This window comes from Gigantopelta aegis, chromosome 14 (genome assembly GCF_016097555.1).
Source record: "Gigantopelta aegis isolate Gae_Host chromosome 14, Gae_host_genome, whole genome shotgun sequence".
Taxonomy (NCBI): domain Eukaryota; kingdom Metazoa; phylum Mollusca; class Gastropoda; order Neomphalida; family Peltospiridae; genus Gigantopelta; species Gigantopelta aegis.
The window spans coordinates 45,598,135-45,614,106 of NC_054712.1; the positions used below are offsets into that span (position 1 = coordinate 45,598,135).

The following is a 15,972-nucleotide window of genomic DNA, read 5'->3' on the forward strand; positions in this document are numbered from 1 at the left end:
TTATTTAAAAATCTTTCAGTTTTTATGGATAAAGTGATGAACACAAAGACAAATGGACAGAGGTAAAGAGGACAGAAATTGAGAGATGACCTAAGTGAAGTACTGAATAGATGGATGAAGGGCAAGACAAAAGGGCGGGGATGAGAAGAAACACAGACAAGAATGTAAGTGAAACAGTCTGTTGTGTGGATAAACAGATGGTAAGAAAGAAGAAGTAACAGGATGAACAGATGGAGAGAAAAATTAAATATGAAGATGGACATTAAGTGAAGTATATCATGAAGTCTGTGAAACATTAAGCTGTATGGACGAACACATGGAGAGAAAGAAATAACAAGATGAACAGATGGAGAGAAAGAAATAAGAAGATGAACAGATGGAAAGAAAGAAGAAATAAGAAGATGAACAGATGGAGAGAAAGAAGAAATAACAAGATGAACAGATGGAGAGAAAGAAATAACAAGATGAACAGATGGAGAGAAAGAAATAACAAGATGAACAGATGGAGAGAAAGAAGAAATAAGAAGATGAACAGATGGAGAGAAAGAAGAAATAAGATGAACAGATGGAGAGAAAGAAATAACAAGATGAACAGATGGAGAGAAAGAAGAAATAACAAGATGAACAGATGGAGAGAAAGAAAAAATAGATGAACAGACGGAGAGAAAGAAGAAATAACAAGATGAACAGATGGAGAGAAAGAAATAACAGATGAACAGATGGAGAAAGAAGAAATAAGATGAACAGATGGAGAGAAAGAAGAAATAAGAAGATGAACAGATGGAGAGAAAGAAAAAATAAATGAACAGATGGAGAGAAAGAAGAAATAACAAGATGAACAGATGGAGAGAAAGAAATAACAAGATGAACAGATGGAGAAAGAAGAAATAAGATGAACAGATGGAGAGAAAGAAGAAATAAGATGAACAGATGGACAGAAAGAAATAACAAGATGAATAGATGGAGAGAAAGAAGAAATAACAAGATGAACAGATGGAAAGAAAGAAGAAATAACAAGACGAACAGATGGAGAGAAAGAAGAAATAACAAGATGGACATTGAGCTATGTACCTCATGAAGTCAGTGAAATATCGAGTGGGAACGACAAGTTTCTCCACCTCCTCCCCCAAATCTTCACTGACAACACGCCGCAGTGTCTTCTCGTACCAGACTAAGTCACTGGGCTCGACAAACCTGTATACACGGGTTAATACAGTTAAACACACACACACGTTATCTTCAAAACAAAACAGTTAATATGCAGTGTTAAAACAAAGCTAAAAACAGAAGCAGAATTTGAGGCTGTAAACATTTTGTTGATAATTAAAAATTTAAAATATTAAACATTATTTTAGAAACTACTGTCCTAAGGGACCATTCAATTATTAATATTTTCACAAGTGTTCATAATGTATTAATTTTTGCTACTTCTCCCCTCTTAAACTTGAAGTTAATGAACATCCAAAAATGTTGCTTTTGCAGGGTTCTGTTTACTGCTTTTTTATTATTTAATTTTAAAATAGTACACTTCCCAAACATGCATGCAGTTTGTATAAAATATAAATAACTTTGAATAATCCTAAATGTAATATTTGAAAAATAAAATAACTACATTGTATCTCAATCTGACAACCTCAAAAACTGCTCATCACAACAAACCAAAACATTTGTGAAAAATCAAATCAAATCAAAACGAGACAAGCGTGGACCATGCGAGAAGAAACCTGTCGTAATACCTCATGAAATCAACAAAGTAAGGGATCGGTTCTACCATGGGCACATAACTGTCACCGAGTTCCTCACCAATGACCCGGGAGAGAATTTTCAGGAACCACTGTGCATCTTCAACACCTGTGAATCTATGAGGCAAACACAGTGTTTCAAAGGCATATTAACATGTAATATCACATTTATCTTTTAGACACAGTGAATGTATGAGGCAAACACAGCATTTCAAAGGCTTATTAACATGTAATATCACATTTTTATTATCCATAGGGTTAAAAATATCTTGGTACATATCTTGGTTGTGTCGTGGTTAAGCCATTGGAAATAAAGCTGGTTGGTACAGGGTTTGCAGCTAGTTATCAGCTCTCACCCAGAGCAAGTTTTAACAATTCAGTGGGTAGATGTAAAACCACTACACCCTCTTCTCTCTCACTAACCACTAACCTACTGTCCTGGACACAGCCCAGATTGCTGAAGTGTGTGCCCAGGACAGCGTGATTGAACCTTAGTTGGATATAAGCACAAAAATAATTTTAAATGAAATGAATTGAAACGGTACATATCAAATTGATACGTCCCACTAGAACGCCAAGTGGGATGTAATGCTTCGACATCACACGATGATGTCATCGATTAGCACACCACACCCTTACAGGAACGTCAACGAAATGAGCTGAGTGATATAAATCAAGATTGATTATGGACAATAAAGAGGATATTAACATCACTACCATTTGTATCATGTTTATGTCCCTCATGAAATAATTTTCGTTGTCACCTGCTAAAGCTAGCGACAACTAAACATTATATTTCACTTGGGATATACATGTGTATATATGATATGAAATGGAAGCTTGTTTAATATCCTTTGAATCTTTTAGACATATAGCATTTCAAAAGGGACATAAACGTACTGTATATTTGAACAAAATGACATTAGCATAGCATTTCAGACAATTTGGGTTTTGCCTCAAAATTTATCAGTGATAGTGAATTTATAATGGACTCCATAAAATTATTAACCATTTAGCGAATTTGGTCTGAAAATATTCATGTATAATCAAATTCATGTTACATGAAGCCAAACAAAAGTTAAAGTTTTTTAAAGAATTGCATACATTTGATTTTCAAATGAACTTTTCACAAATTTTATCATGAACTACATTGGCTAAATTCAATTTTATAATTAGAATTGGGTGACGCAGAAACAAGAACGGCTGGAACTTTTATATGTTGAGCAGATCTAAACTATACTCATCATTGTGGTCAAACCCTGAACAAAAATAAATATATATATTTACATACACAGCATTTTGAACATTGTATACGTAAATATTAAATATCTGAACAAATCTCTTATAGAAAACCTGAAAAATCAGAATGTAATAAAATAAATAAAATGTAAATTACAAATATCTGCAACAGATTCGTTTAACAATTATAATAAGTCTCCACAAAATTACACATGTCCGTTAATAACATCAGTAATAAGTGAAAAAGTATTTTAACATCAAATGTTGTAATATCTACTCATGAACTTAAAGGGACATTCCTGAGTTTGCTGCAATTTTTAAGATGTTATTAACTAAAAGAGTTTTTAACGATTGTAATTACATATCATATATATTTTTCTGCATAAAATATTAGTGGCTGTATATTAAACGTGTTTCTGATCGTTTTAATATTTGTACTAGGTTAATTTCATTTTATTTCCTAAAATATATTTTTGTCTTATTTACGAAAATATGAAAACAAAATCCAGTTTGGGATTCTTACAAATATTAAGAAAACCAGAAACACATTGAATATACAGACATTGATATTCTAAACAAGAAAATATATTTAATATATAAGTTTAATCGTAGAAATGTTTTAATAGTCGGAAACATCTTACAATGCAGCAAACTCGGGAATGTCCCTTTAAAATAACAACTTTTCCCTGGTTTCAAAATATTTTGTTTAACAGCATACCATAATAACATTATTCATTATTTTATTTTATAATAGGAAGTCCTAACTGTTTTCTAGCTGATCAATTAACTGCATACAGAATTATGTGATTAATTTGGGAGACATATTCTTAATAAGAGTTGAGTATAGAATCTGACACTATAAGAAGACAATGCTTTGTGTGTGTGTATGACACACCGAGACGTGAGGATATTTTACACACAAATGCATCCCTACCTGTCTGCGATGACGCGAGTACACTCGTGTTTCCACAGCGCCATCAATGTCTCTGATTTGCTGATCACAGAACTCGCAGCATTCAACATCCCTTGCCAGATGCGCGACAAATCTCGCAAGTTGAAGATGTAGTGGAACTTGGCAGGGGTTGGCAACATCTTCGTCTGGAACACACGGCAGTTATAACACGGGTGTGATACGTAGTCACAATAGGGATGTAATACCCATTTAAAAGAAATAAAAGCTGAAATGATCTTTTAAAAAGCTGAAACCTCTATATTATGCCTAAACAAGGGTAATTTTCACCATTTATTCACATCAAATATGAACACGTGAACACCTCTTGTCAACCATCTTCGTCTCGGGAGTTCTTCCAATAAAAACTGACTCTTTGTCTGGCAAGGTCATGCATGTTATTCACAGACACTAGCTGGCAAAAACTCATTTTGCAACGAGTTCAAAACAAACAGTGGCAGACACACTTACTTTGCCAACATTAAATCCCCACCTCTACTTGTGAGCACCATCTTTTTCCCAGCCCTGAATGACAAAACCATAATACATGATCAGGGGCCCTATTTTCGAAGCCATCTTAGCGCTACGAAATCGTAAAACCGTCGTAGGTTGTGACGTCACTACAGCACATGCCATAGTGACATCATAGCTTACGATGATTTCACGATTTCGTAGGCTAAGATAGCTTCGAAAATATGGGCCCAGGACCGTATCTCTGCACAATGCAGTCGAATGGGCATTTGGCAAAACAGTGGCCGATTCCATGAATCTCTATCTAGTGCCTCATCTATAGGACAGACACTCCCGAGGAATCCTTTACTGGATAACACATCCTTCTTGCTCTCCCACAAAGAGGACTGCCACTTTGAGACTAGATCAAAACTAGCACAGGACAGACCTCATTAGGATAAATACAGCTCTGGTGACATGCACTCATGAATCACTGTCAGGTTTATGTATAAAAAGAAAAACGAACATAATTTACCTTTGTGAGCTGCCAGAGTCGTCTGGTAATGGGAACTAGGTTACGGATGAGCTCAGTGATTTCTTCCTTGAATCCGCGCTCCTTGCAGAAATGACCCAAGCCGATGACTGAGAAGATTTTGTCAATGGACGGGTTTGACGGTAGTGTACAGTTGAAGATTACGAACTGTCTTTTAAGACGTTGAGGGATGTCGTTACGACCTCCGCCCGGCTGGATCATCGCAGACAGGAACTGGAGAAAAAAAAATTCAAATTGAACTGTCCTGATAAATTACTCAACAACTAATGTAACAGTTTCTTAAAAAAAGAAAAGAAAGAAAAACAGTTGAATTTTCTCCCCTGGTAAACATAAAATGTATCTTAACACTATCAAATGTATTGATAAAATTTGGTAAAATTAAAAAATTTCAGTGGAAATGTTTGGTTTGTTAAATACTGCAAAAGTAAAAGATTAATATTATTATTATTTATTATTATTACTCTTATTATTATTATTATTACTATTATTACTATCATCATTATCATTATCATTATTATTCACTATTTGCAAGGTACCTTACCTAAAATTTATGAATTATATAATTTACATTAAAATTTAAAAAAAAATAACTGTAGAAACAATATTACAATAATAGATTCAGCATATAGTAAAAACACTGTTACCGACCTGCATGTCAACGATACTGGTGAAGTCTCCCGGTTTCTCCAGACTGTAGAACCCCTTGGCCTCCATCAATTGCCGCACGATCTCGTTGGCGATCTGGTCTCCCCACTCATTGATGACCGGCATGTTGATGTCATCAATAAACACTGTCATCTTCTTGCCTGCAGGTGGCCCGTACGTCGAGCCGACGCGCTTGTCCACGTAGCTCTCTATTGTCCTCTGATGAGAAAATTATATACATACATGAATTATACATCTGTTAGAGCTGTACCTAGCAGTTTGAAAAATATGAAGAAAAAACTCTGTTTTGGTTTTTTTTTTAATTTCATAAACTCTTCTTTAGTTTAAAAGTATCCCTTTTAATTTTAAAAATTCTTTTTCAGTTAAAATTGCCCTTTTTAGTTCAAAAGTGTTGTATTCATTTTAAAAATGCCCTTTTCAGCTAGTGTTGGGTGTGGTATTAGTATATGATCAACATATAACCAGAAGTATTCATGGGTTTTTATTTTCTTTGTTTCGAGGGTAAGAGGAAAGCAGGGTGAGTCTAGAAAGGTTGTTAGGTGTGGTGTTACTGTATGATTACCTGGAACATGTTAGGAGTGGTATTACTGTATGATTACCTGGAACATGTTGGGCATGGTGTTACTGTATGATTACCTGGAACATGTTGGGCATGGTGTTACTGTATGATTACCTGGAACATGTTGGGAGTGGTGTTACTGTATGATTACCTGGAACATGTTGGGAATGGTGTTACTGTATGATTACCTGGAACATGTTTGGAGTGGTGTTACTGTATGATTACCTGGAACATGTTTGGAGTGGTGTTACTGTATGATTACCTGGAATGTGTTGGGTGTGGTGTTACTGTATGATTACCTGGAACGTGTTGGGTGTGGTGTTACTGTATGATTACCTGGAATGTGTTGGGTGTGGTGTTACTGTATGATTACCTGGAACGTGTTGGGTGTGGTGTTACTGTATGATTACCTGGAACATGTTGGGCATGGTGTTACTGTATGATTACCTGGAACATGTTGGGAGTGGTGTTACTGTATGATTACCTGGAACAAGTTGGGAATGGTGTTACTGTATGATTACCTGGAACATTTTTGGAGTGGTGTTACTGTATGATTACCTGGAACATGTTGGGAGTGGTGTTACTGTATGATTACCTGGAACATGTTTGGAGTGGTGTTACTGTATGATTACCTGGAATGTGTTGGGTGTGGTGTTACTGTATGATTACCTGGAACGTGTTGGGTGTGGTGTTACTGTATGATTACCTGGAATGTGTTGGGTGTGGTGTTACTGTATGATTACCTGGAACGTGTTGGGTGTGGTGTTACTGTATGATTACCTCGAATGTGTTGGGTGTGGTGTTACTGTATGATTACCTGGAACGTGTTGGGTGTGGTGTTACTGTATGATTACCTGGAATGTGTTGGGTGTGGTGTTACTGTATGATTACCTGGAATGTGTTGGGTGTGGTGTTACTGTATGATTACCTGGAACGTGTTGGGTGTGGTGTTACTGTATGATTACCTCGAACGTGTTGGGTGTGGTGTTACTGTATGATTACCTGGAACGTGTTGGATGTGGTGTTACTGTATGATTACCTCGAATGTGTTGGGTGTGGTGTTACTGTATGATTACCTGGAACGTGTTGGGTGTGGTGTTACTGTATGATTACCTGGAATGTGTTGGGTGTGGTGTTACTGTATGATTACCTGGAACGTGTTGGGTGTGGTGTTACTGTATGATTACCTGGAACATGTTGGGAATGGTGTTACTGTATGATTACCTGGAACGTGTTGGGTGTGGTGTTACTGTATGATTACCTGGAACATGTTGGGAGTGGTGTTACTGTATGATTACCTGGAACATGTTTGGAGTGGTGTTACTGTATTACCTGGAACATGTTGGGCATGGTGTTACTGTATGATTACCTGGAACATGTTGGGCGTGGTGTTACTGTATGATTACCTGGAACATGTTGGGCGTGGTGTTACTGTATGATTACCTGGAACATGTTGGGCGTGGTGGCCGATGAGAAGTTCAGACTCTGGGCGAGATGGTTCTCAGGGTTGTACTTGGACGTGTAGTTGTTGATCATGACAGTCTTCGCGGTGCCCTGTTCGCCGATGAGCAGCACTGCCTGTCCCTGCCGCGCAATGATGTCCACTAGGAACTCAGTTCGCACATTGTCCACCATTGGCACTAGGATGGTGCTGTACTCGGGGGTGGTGTCCAAGGGGTAGTGGTACTCCACCACACGGCTGTTCCAGTGCTCCCACTCACCTGTAACACATTACAGTATTTAGTGGGGGAAATAAAGGGGGTACTCAGGGGTGGTGTCCAGGGGATAGTGGTACTCCACCACACGGCTGTTCCAGTGCTCCCACTCACCTGTAACACACAACAGTATTTAGTGGGGGAAATAAAGGGGGTACTCAGGGGTGGTGTCCAGGGGATAGTGGTACTTCACCACACGGCTGTTCCAGTGCTCCCACTCACCTGTAACACACAACAGTATTTAGTGGGGGAAATAGAGGGGGTACTCAGGGGTGGTGTCCAGGGGATAGTGGTACTCCACCACACGGCTGTTCCAGTGCTCCCACTCACCTGTAACACACAACAGTATTTAGTGGGGGAAATAGAGGGGGTACTCAGGGGTGGTGTCCAGGGGATAGTGGTACTCCACCACACGGCTGTTCCAGTGCTCCCACTCACCTGTAACACACAACAGTATTTAGTGGGGGAAATAGAGGGGGTACCCAGGGGTGGTGTCCAGGGGATAGTGGTACTCCACCACACGGCTGTTCCAGTGCTCCCACTCACCTGTAACACACAACAGTATTTAGTGGGGGAAATAGAGGGGGTACTCAGGGGTGGTGTCCAGGGGATAGTGGTACTCCACCACACGGCTGTTCCAGTGCTCCCACTCACCTGTAACACACAACAGTATTTAGTGGGGGAAATAGAGGGGGTACTCAGGGGTGGTGTCCAGGGGATAGTGGTACTCCACCACACGGCTGTTCCAGTGCTCCCACTCACCTGTAACACACAACAGTATTTAGTGGGGGAAATAGAGGGGGTACTCAGGGGTGGTGTCCAGGGGATAGTGGTACTCCACCACACGGCTGTTCCAGTGCTCCCAGTCACCTGTAACACACAACAGTATTTAGTGGGGGAAATAGAGGGGGTACTCAGGGGTGGTGTCCAGGGGATAGTGGTACTCCACCACACGGCTTTTCCAGTGCTCCCAGTCACCTGTAACACACAACAGTATTTAGTGGGGGAGGTGGGTACTTGGAGGTATGGTTAGTGGTCAATGGTACTCCACCTCTCAGCTGTTCCAGTGTTCCCATTTACCTATACAACAGTAGTCTGTATTATATCTGTGTATGTGTCATATCTGTGTATGTGCCATGTCTGTGTATATGTCATGTCTGTGTATGTGTCATATCTGTGTATGTGTCATGTCTGTATATGTGTCACATCTGTGTATGTGCCATGTCTATGTATGAGTCATATCTGTGTATGTGTCATGTCTGTATATGTGTCACGTCTGTGTATGAGTAATATCTGTGTATGTGTCACATCTGTGCATGAATCATATCTATGTGTCACGTCTGTGTATGAGTCAGATCTGTGTATGTGTCACATCTGTGCATGAGTCATATCTATGTGTCACGTCTGTGTATGAGTCAGATCTGTGTATGTGTCATGTCAGTGTAGGTTTTACGTGTGTGTATGCATCACGTCTGTGTATGTGTCACATCTGTGTATGTGTCATGTCTGTGTAGGTGTCATGTCTGTGCATGTCTCATGTCTGTGTATGTCATGTCTGTTTGTCTGTGGTCGTGTCAGAGGTATGTGTATGTGGTATGTCTTCATCTATGTACGTGTGTGTTTTTATCCTATAAAGATATACACACTGATTACCTTCTGGGTTGACGAAGAAGTCGAACATGGTGTAGTCGGCGTTCTCGGGGATGTGTGGCAGGTCAAGGCTGAACTCATCGCTGCTGCGCAGGAACTGCTCCATCTTGTTGCGGTCGTCGAGTTCGAGCAGCGCGCCGACGCTCCACATCAGAGTGAACACGTAGAGGTGCTCGTAGTGGTCCATGTTGATCTGGTGACCCTCCTTGTCTTCCTTCACGGGAATCAGCCCTGTCAGTAGCTTGGTGCACTGATACACAAGAAAAGAAACACGTAATTAGTCAGTGCACCAATGTTCCACATCAGAATGAACATATAGAAGTGCTCACAGTGCACCAGACTGATTTGATGAACCTCCTTGGTGCACCGAGTCTTAAATATAGTAGTGATATGTACAGTGTGCTGCAGTTATAATTATAGACGTGAAATGAACTCTAAGCTGTAGTCACAATTATACAAGTTCCATATACACCTAAGCTGTAGTCATAATTACAGAAGTGACATGTACACTATGCTACAATCACAATTATAGAAGTGTTATGTACACTATGCTATAGCTGTAATTACCGTATATCTTCGCCTATAAGTCGAATTTTTTTCACCCAAAAATTATTTTATAACTTGGGGGGTCGACTTATAAGAGGGTAAAAAATTTCACCCAAAAATATTACCGTTTTGGGGATTATTTTACAAGTTTTATTGTTGAAGTATGCCCTGTATTTATACTCAAATATGTTAATTTGACACATTTATTTTTTTATAACCTTTTTTTTTTGGCATTATAACGGTTTTGGTTATTTGAAAAGGCGTGCGATCTCACTCACATGTCAAGACAACAGTCCACTTAGTTAAAATAACAGTCATCACAAATATCAAAAATGTAAACAATACTAACTACCTGTTGCCCGAGTTTATTTTGAAATCTGGTCACTGGCATTAATGGTTGTTCAAACAATGTTTTGTCAGTGATTAACTTCATGAATGTTACTGAGCTTTCCCTTAAAATAGACTGATCTCTGCAGTTCACTAGAGCAATAGGGACACACATTATTTGGTACAAAAACCAGTGTACTTTCCAGAGTTATCCTCCTTACATGTATTAATATGGCAGCAAAACATGTGATTAACCGATGATACATGTACTTTCAGTTTTATCGTAGTGATCTGTTGTCGGTATTTACAAATAAAGTTGTTGTCTTTGCACAAAACCATGCTGTACAGTGCCATACAGTAACAGCAGTTAAACAGCTTTCACTCTCTACTAAGGGAATATTTCGTTTTGATGCTATATAGTTTGATTGGAATATTATTGCGATGTACAAAACTGTCAAAACGTGAAAAACGAAGTTTGTAAAATAATTTTCTTTTGTTCAGATATTGTACATTATTGTTCTCATGTGCTGAAAATAAGAAATACTTCAATATTTATAAGTTGTTTTTCATGGGTCGACTTATAAACGGGTCAATAAAAAAATAAGTTTTCAGGGCTTGAAATTAGGGACTCGACTTATAGCCGAGATCGACTTACAGGCGAAGATATACGGTACAATTATTATAGAAATGTTATGTACACTATGCTACAGTGACCATTACAGATGTGATATATACAATATGCTACAGTCACAATGATAGAAGTGATATGTACATTATGCTACAGTGACTATTACAGATGTGATATATACAATATGCTACAGTCACAATGATATAAGTGATATGTACACTATGCTACAGTGACTATTACAGATGTGATATATACAATATGCTACAGTCACAATAATAGAAGTGATATGTACACTATGCTACAGTGACTATTACAGATGTGATATATACAATATGCTAGTCACAATGATAGAAGTGATATGTACACTATGCTACAGTGACCATTACAGATGTGATATATACAATATGCTACAGTCACAATGATAGAAGTGATATGTACACTATGCTACAGTGACTATTACAGATGTGATATATACAATATGCTACAGTCACAATGATAGAAGTGATATGTACATTATGCTACATTGACTATTGCAGATGTGATATATACAATATGCTACAGTCACAATGATAGAAGTGATATGCACACTATTCTACAGTCACAGTTATAAAAGTGATATGTTCATTACACCGAATAAATCTGACTAACCTGTACAATAATGAATGCTTCAAGCATGTCCATCTTGAAGACGAGATTCTGTTGTGCGAATCGCAGGGCAGGTGGAAACGATTTCTCAAACAGTGACAATATGATCTCCTTTTCATGCATTGGCCTGTGATTTAACCAGCCCTGAAAAAGATAAATGGAAGATCAAAGAAAGAAAGAAATGTTTTATTTAACAACGCACTCAACCCATTTTATTTATGGTTATATGGCGTCAGACATATGGTTATGGGCCACAAGTATTGAGAGAGGAAACTCGCTGTCGCCACTTCATGGGCTACTCTTTTCGATTAACAGCAGGGGATCTTTTATATGCACTATCCCACAGACAGGATAGTAAATACCACGGCCTTTGTTACACCAGTTGTGGAGCACTGGTTGGAACAAGAAATAGCCCAATGGGTCCACCGACGAGGATCGATCCTAGACCGACCCCGTATCAAGCAAACGCTTTACTACTGGGCTAGGTCCCACCCCTCCAGTATAGGCTGCCAGTGGAGTTCCATTTCTAACGCTATTTCTCGTAACGTACCTCCAGTATAGGCTGCCAGTGGAGTTCCATTTCTAACGCTATTTCTCGTAACGTACCTCCAGTATAGGCTGCCAGTGGAGTTCCATTTCTAACGCTATTTCTCGTAACGTACCTCCAGTATAGGCTGCCAGTGGAGTTCCATTTCTAACGCTATTTCTCGTAACGTACCTCCAGTATAGGCTGCCAGTGGAGTTCCATTTCTAACGCTATTTCTCGTAACGTACCTCCAGTATAGGCTGCCAGTGGAGTTCCATTTCTAACGCTATTTCTCGTAACGTACCTCCAGTATAGGCTGCCAGTGGAGTTCCATTTCTAACGCTATTTCTCGTAACGTACCTCCAGTATAGGCTGCCAGTGGAGTTCCATTTCTAACGCTATTTCTCGTAACGTACCTCCAGTATAGGCTGCCAGTGGAGTTCCATTTCTAACGCTATTTCTCGTAACGTACCTCCAGTATAGGCTGCCAGTGGAGTTCCATTTCTAAAGCTATTTCTCGTAACGTACCTCCAGTATAGGCTGCCAGTGGAGTTCCATTTCTAACGCTATTTCTCGTAACGTACCTCCAGTATAGGCTGCCAGTGGAGTTCCATTTCTAACGCTATTTCTCGTAACGTACCTCCAGTATAGGCTGCCAGTGGAGTTCCATTTCTAACGCTATTTCTCGTAACGTACCTCCAGTATAGGCTGCCAGTGGAGTTCCATTTCTAACGCTATTTCTCGTAACGTACCTCCAGTATAGGCTGCCAGTGGAGGCCGGAGCTGCTGAGGTAGACCATGCCGTTGCGTGACACAGTGGCCGGGGAAGCGTTGTCCACGTTGTGGGGCTCGAAAATAATTTTGCAGTTGACAGCCATAGGAATGCGGTCACCGTTAGCCAAGGTCAAGGTCTTGTTGTCGTCCAGCACAGAGTTGAGATTCTCAATCCAGATAGCGTCGACTGGACCGTCCAGCAGGAGCCAAATGTGCTCACCTAAAATAACACACAGTAATAGCACTCATGTAGTAATATACAGTGAAACCCCTCTAAGTAAAATGTCTGGTATTAAGAGGTATCGTAAAAAATGTTTGGTTTTGAAGGAATTCCGGTTTACAGAGGGTCTAGTTTTGAGAGGTTTCACTGTATGCAAAAAGTGTTCATTAGAAGGTAGTTACAATTTCTGTCAGCTAATGCTTCATCCGAAGCGGTCTACAGATGGCACTTTTGAGCCTGCCAACAGCACTAATGTACAAATGTTAAATACTGGCAGATAATTTACACCAATTTATATCTGAACAAAGACAATTGCTGTCTGTGCAGTTGTTAAGCTTGAGCCCTGCTATTTTATATGATATCTGATTTTCTTCTCATTGACATTTTGTGTACCAATTTTTCACTCCGAATTATCTTTCTTGACTCTGGTAATTTTTCCATGACATTCTGAGGCAGGGCTAGCTCTGGCACGCGCCAAATTCGCCAACTGTTAATTTTGAAACCAGTTAGCGAATTTTATTTTAATTCGGCAAAATAATTTCATGTAATAATTAACTTTTTTTTACAAAATGACTGTCAATTTCTGCAATTTTTTAAGTTTAATAAATAATTTAGCGAAATTGTTTGCTCACCCAGAGCTAGCCCTGTGACGACTATCATTTTTCATTCTCATAAGTTTTTCTAAAAACAACAAAACCTCCTCTGACTTACCTTTCTTGACTCTGGTCGTTCTCCTCCACAGCGTTGAGAAGATTCCGTCGGTCCAGTCGTTGGTGGCGACGTCAAGGCGGCCGAACATCTGCGGCGCAGTGATGGCCTTGGGGTTCATCCTCCACTCCCTGTGCGGCTCACCGCAGTCAGTCATCGCCTTCATCAACATGTGGATACAGCATGTCTTGCCTGTCCCACTCGGACCCAGCGTCATCATCCCATGACGCACACGCTGCGTTTCGTACAGCTGCAAAGGGCAACGGCATGGGTTAAAGTTATTTGGAATAAATTAATGAATTAATTTATTGTTTGATGATATCCCAACATAGGAAATAAATTGACTATTGGGTATTAGAGCGCATGAGACATATTATTTAAACAAAATATATATAAAGTTCTTTGCAAAAATTACAAATATGACAGGTAAGTATTTTGAGAAAAACAAGAAGACATAGTTATCAATATCAAAAGATCTGCCCTTAAAATAAACAAACAAAAGCCAAGAATTCAAGAAACATAACTTCAGCTGTAAAGATGTCTCAACAAGACAGATAAAGTTAAAGTGTTATCTTTTTTTAACGACAACACTAGAGCACATTGATTTATTAATCATTAGCTATTGGATGTCAAACATTTGGTAATTTTGATATATTGTATTTGAGAGGAAACCCGCTACTTTTTTTTATTAGTAGTAAGGGATCTTTTAAATGCACAATCTCACAGACAAGGATAGCACATACTAAAGCCTTTGATATAGGGAGTCACCTGAATCAACTTGAGAGTCCACGATGGATGGTTGATGAGTTTAGCGTCGGTGACGTTCTTCTGAATGGCTGCCTCTAGTTCTGCGTAGACCTCCTTGCCCTGCTGAATTCCCGGGAAGAGATCGTTGATGAGGGAGATGAAGAGTGGTTCGTCCTGGTCGACCAGTTTCGAGAGGTTCATGTCACGTAGCACTCTCATCACGATCATCTGCTCCGTGTCGTTTACAGACTGTCGCTTCACCGTGCCCAGGGTTCGCAACACCGACAGAATGTTCCGCAAACCGAAATCATAGTGCACCTATAAACAATTTGGTGATTCATTAAACTAGCTGTTTTATCTTAATAGTTGTTAAACTGCTTATTTTGTGAGTTGTTAAACTGCTTATTTTGTGAGTTGTTAAACTGCTTATTTTGTGAGTTGTTAAATTGCTTATTTTGTGAAATTAAACTTTTTTGTGAGGTGCTAAACTGTTGTTTTGAGTTGTTAAACTATTTTGTGATTTGCTAAACCATTTTTGAGTCGTTAAACTGTTTTCCAAGCTTTTAAACCAATTTGTTACATTGTTCTGTGATTTATTTATCTGTTTTGTGAGTTGTAAAACTGCTTTGTGATTTGCTGAAACTGTTTTGTGAATTGTAAAAACAGTTTTTTTACTTTTGTTTTGTGTAATCGGGGTTGTTTTTTTACCTGTTTTGTGAGCTGTTCCTCACACAGTTTGTACAGGGTGAAGAACTTGCGCGCCAGTACGATGTTATCGATGAAGCCGACGGCGGCCAGCTTGACACGGATGATGATCTGACGATCGGGAACCATCATGGCCACCGTCCGAAAGTTGATCTTCAGGTTCTCCGGCAGTTCTTGTCGGCCAGCGTAACCTGGGTTCTAACAAAACACACAACACAGAGCGTTCACAGAGTAGTCAACAAATAAAAGTTAAAAGTTTGTTTTGTTTAATGACACCAGTATACAGCACATTAATTAATTGTTCATCGGCTATTGGATGTCAAACATTTGGAAATTCTCAGATATCAGAGGAAATTCACTATACATGTATTTTTCCATTAGCAGCAAGGGATCATTTGTATGGATTTTTTGACAAACAGGACAGAACATACCACAGCCTTTGATATCCCAGTAGTGGGGCCCTAGTTGGGATGGGTCAGCTGACGAGATTCCATCCAAAAACCCAAGCACCAGAGGCAAGTGATCTATCGACTGAGCTAAATCAAGCTCCAAATTATTACAAACAGTGTTTAGGGGCCTAGCTTCCATATACACAGCTGCAACAGCATATAAAATATATGATG

At 39.2% G+C, this 15,972-nt stretch overlaps 1 protein-coding gene across 1 annotated transcript in view; it reads right to left on the minus strand.

Annotated features, from left to right (window-relative positions):
* Positions 1-15,972, minus strand: part of LOC121388054 (dynein heavy chain 5, axonemal-like) — a 114,209-nt gene that overhangs the window by 32,294 nt on the left and 65,943 nt on the right. Inside the window, 11 exon segments of the mRNA XM_041519258.1 lie at positions 1,737-1,859; positions 3,916-4,079; positions 4,916-5,146; positions 5,582-5,797; positions 7,602-7,879; positions 9,527-9,773; positions 11,673-11,813; positions 12,948-13,189; positions 13,901-14,147; positions 14,666-14,962; positions 15,353-15,547. Coding sequence (XP_041375192.1) covers positions 1,737-1,859; positions 3,916-4,079; positions 4,916-5,146; positions 5,582-5,797; positions 7,602-7,879; positions 9,527-9,773; positions 11,673-11,813; positions 12,948-13,189; positions 13,901-14,147; positions 14,666-14,962; positions 15,353-15,547 — 2,381 coding nt within the window.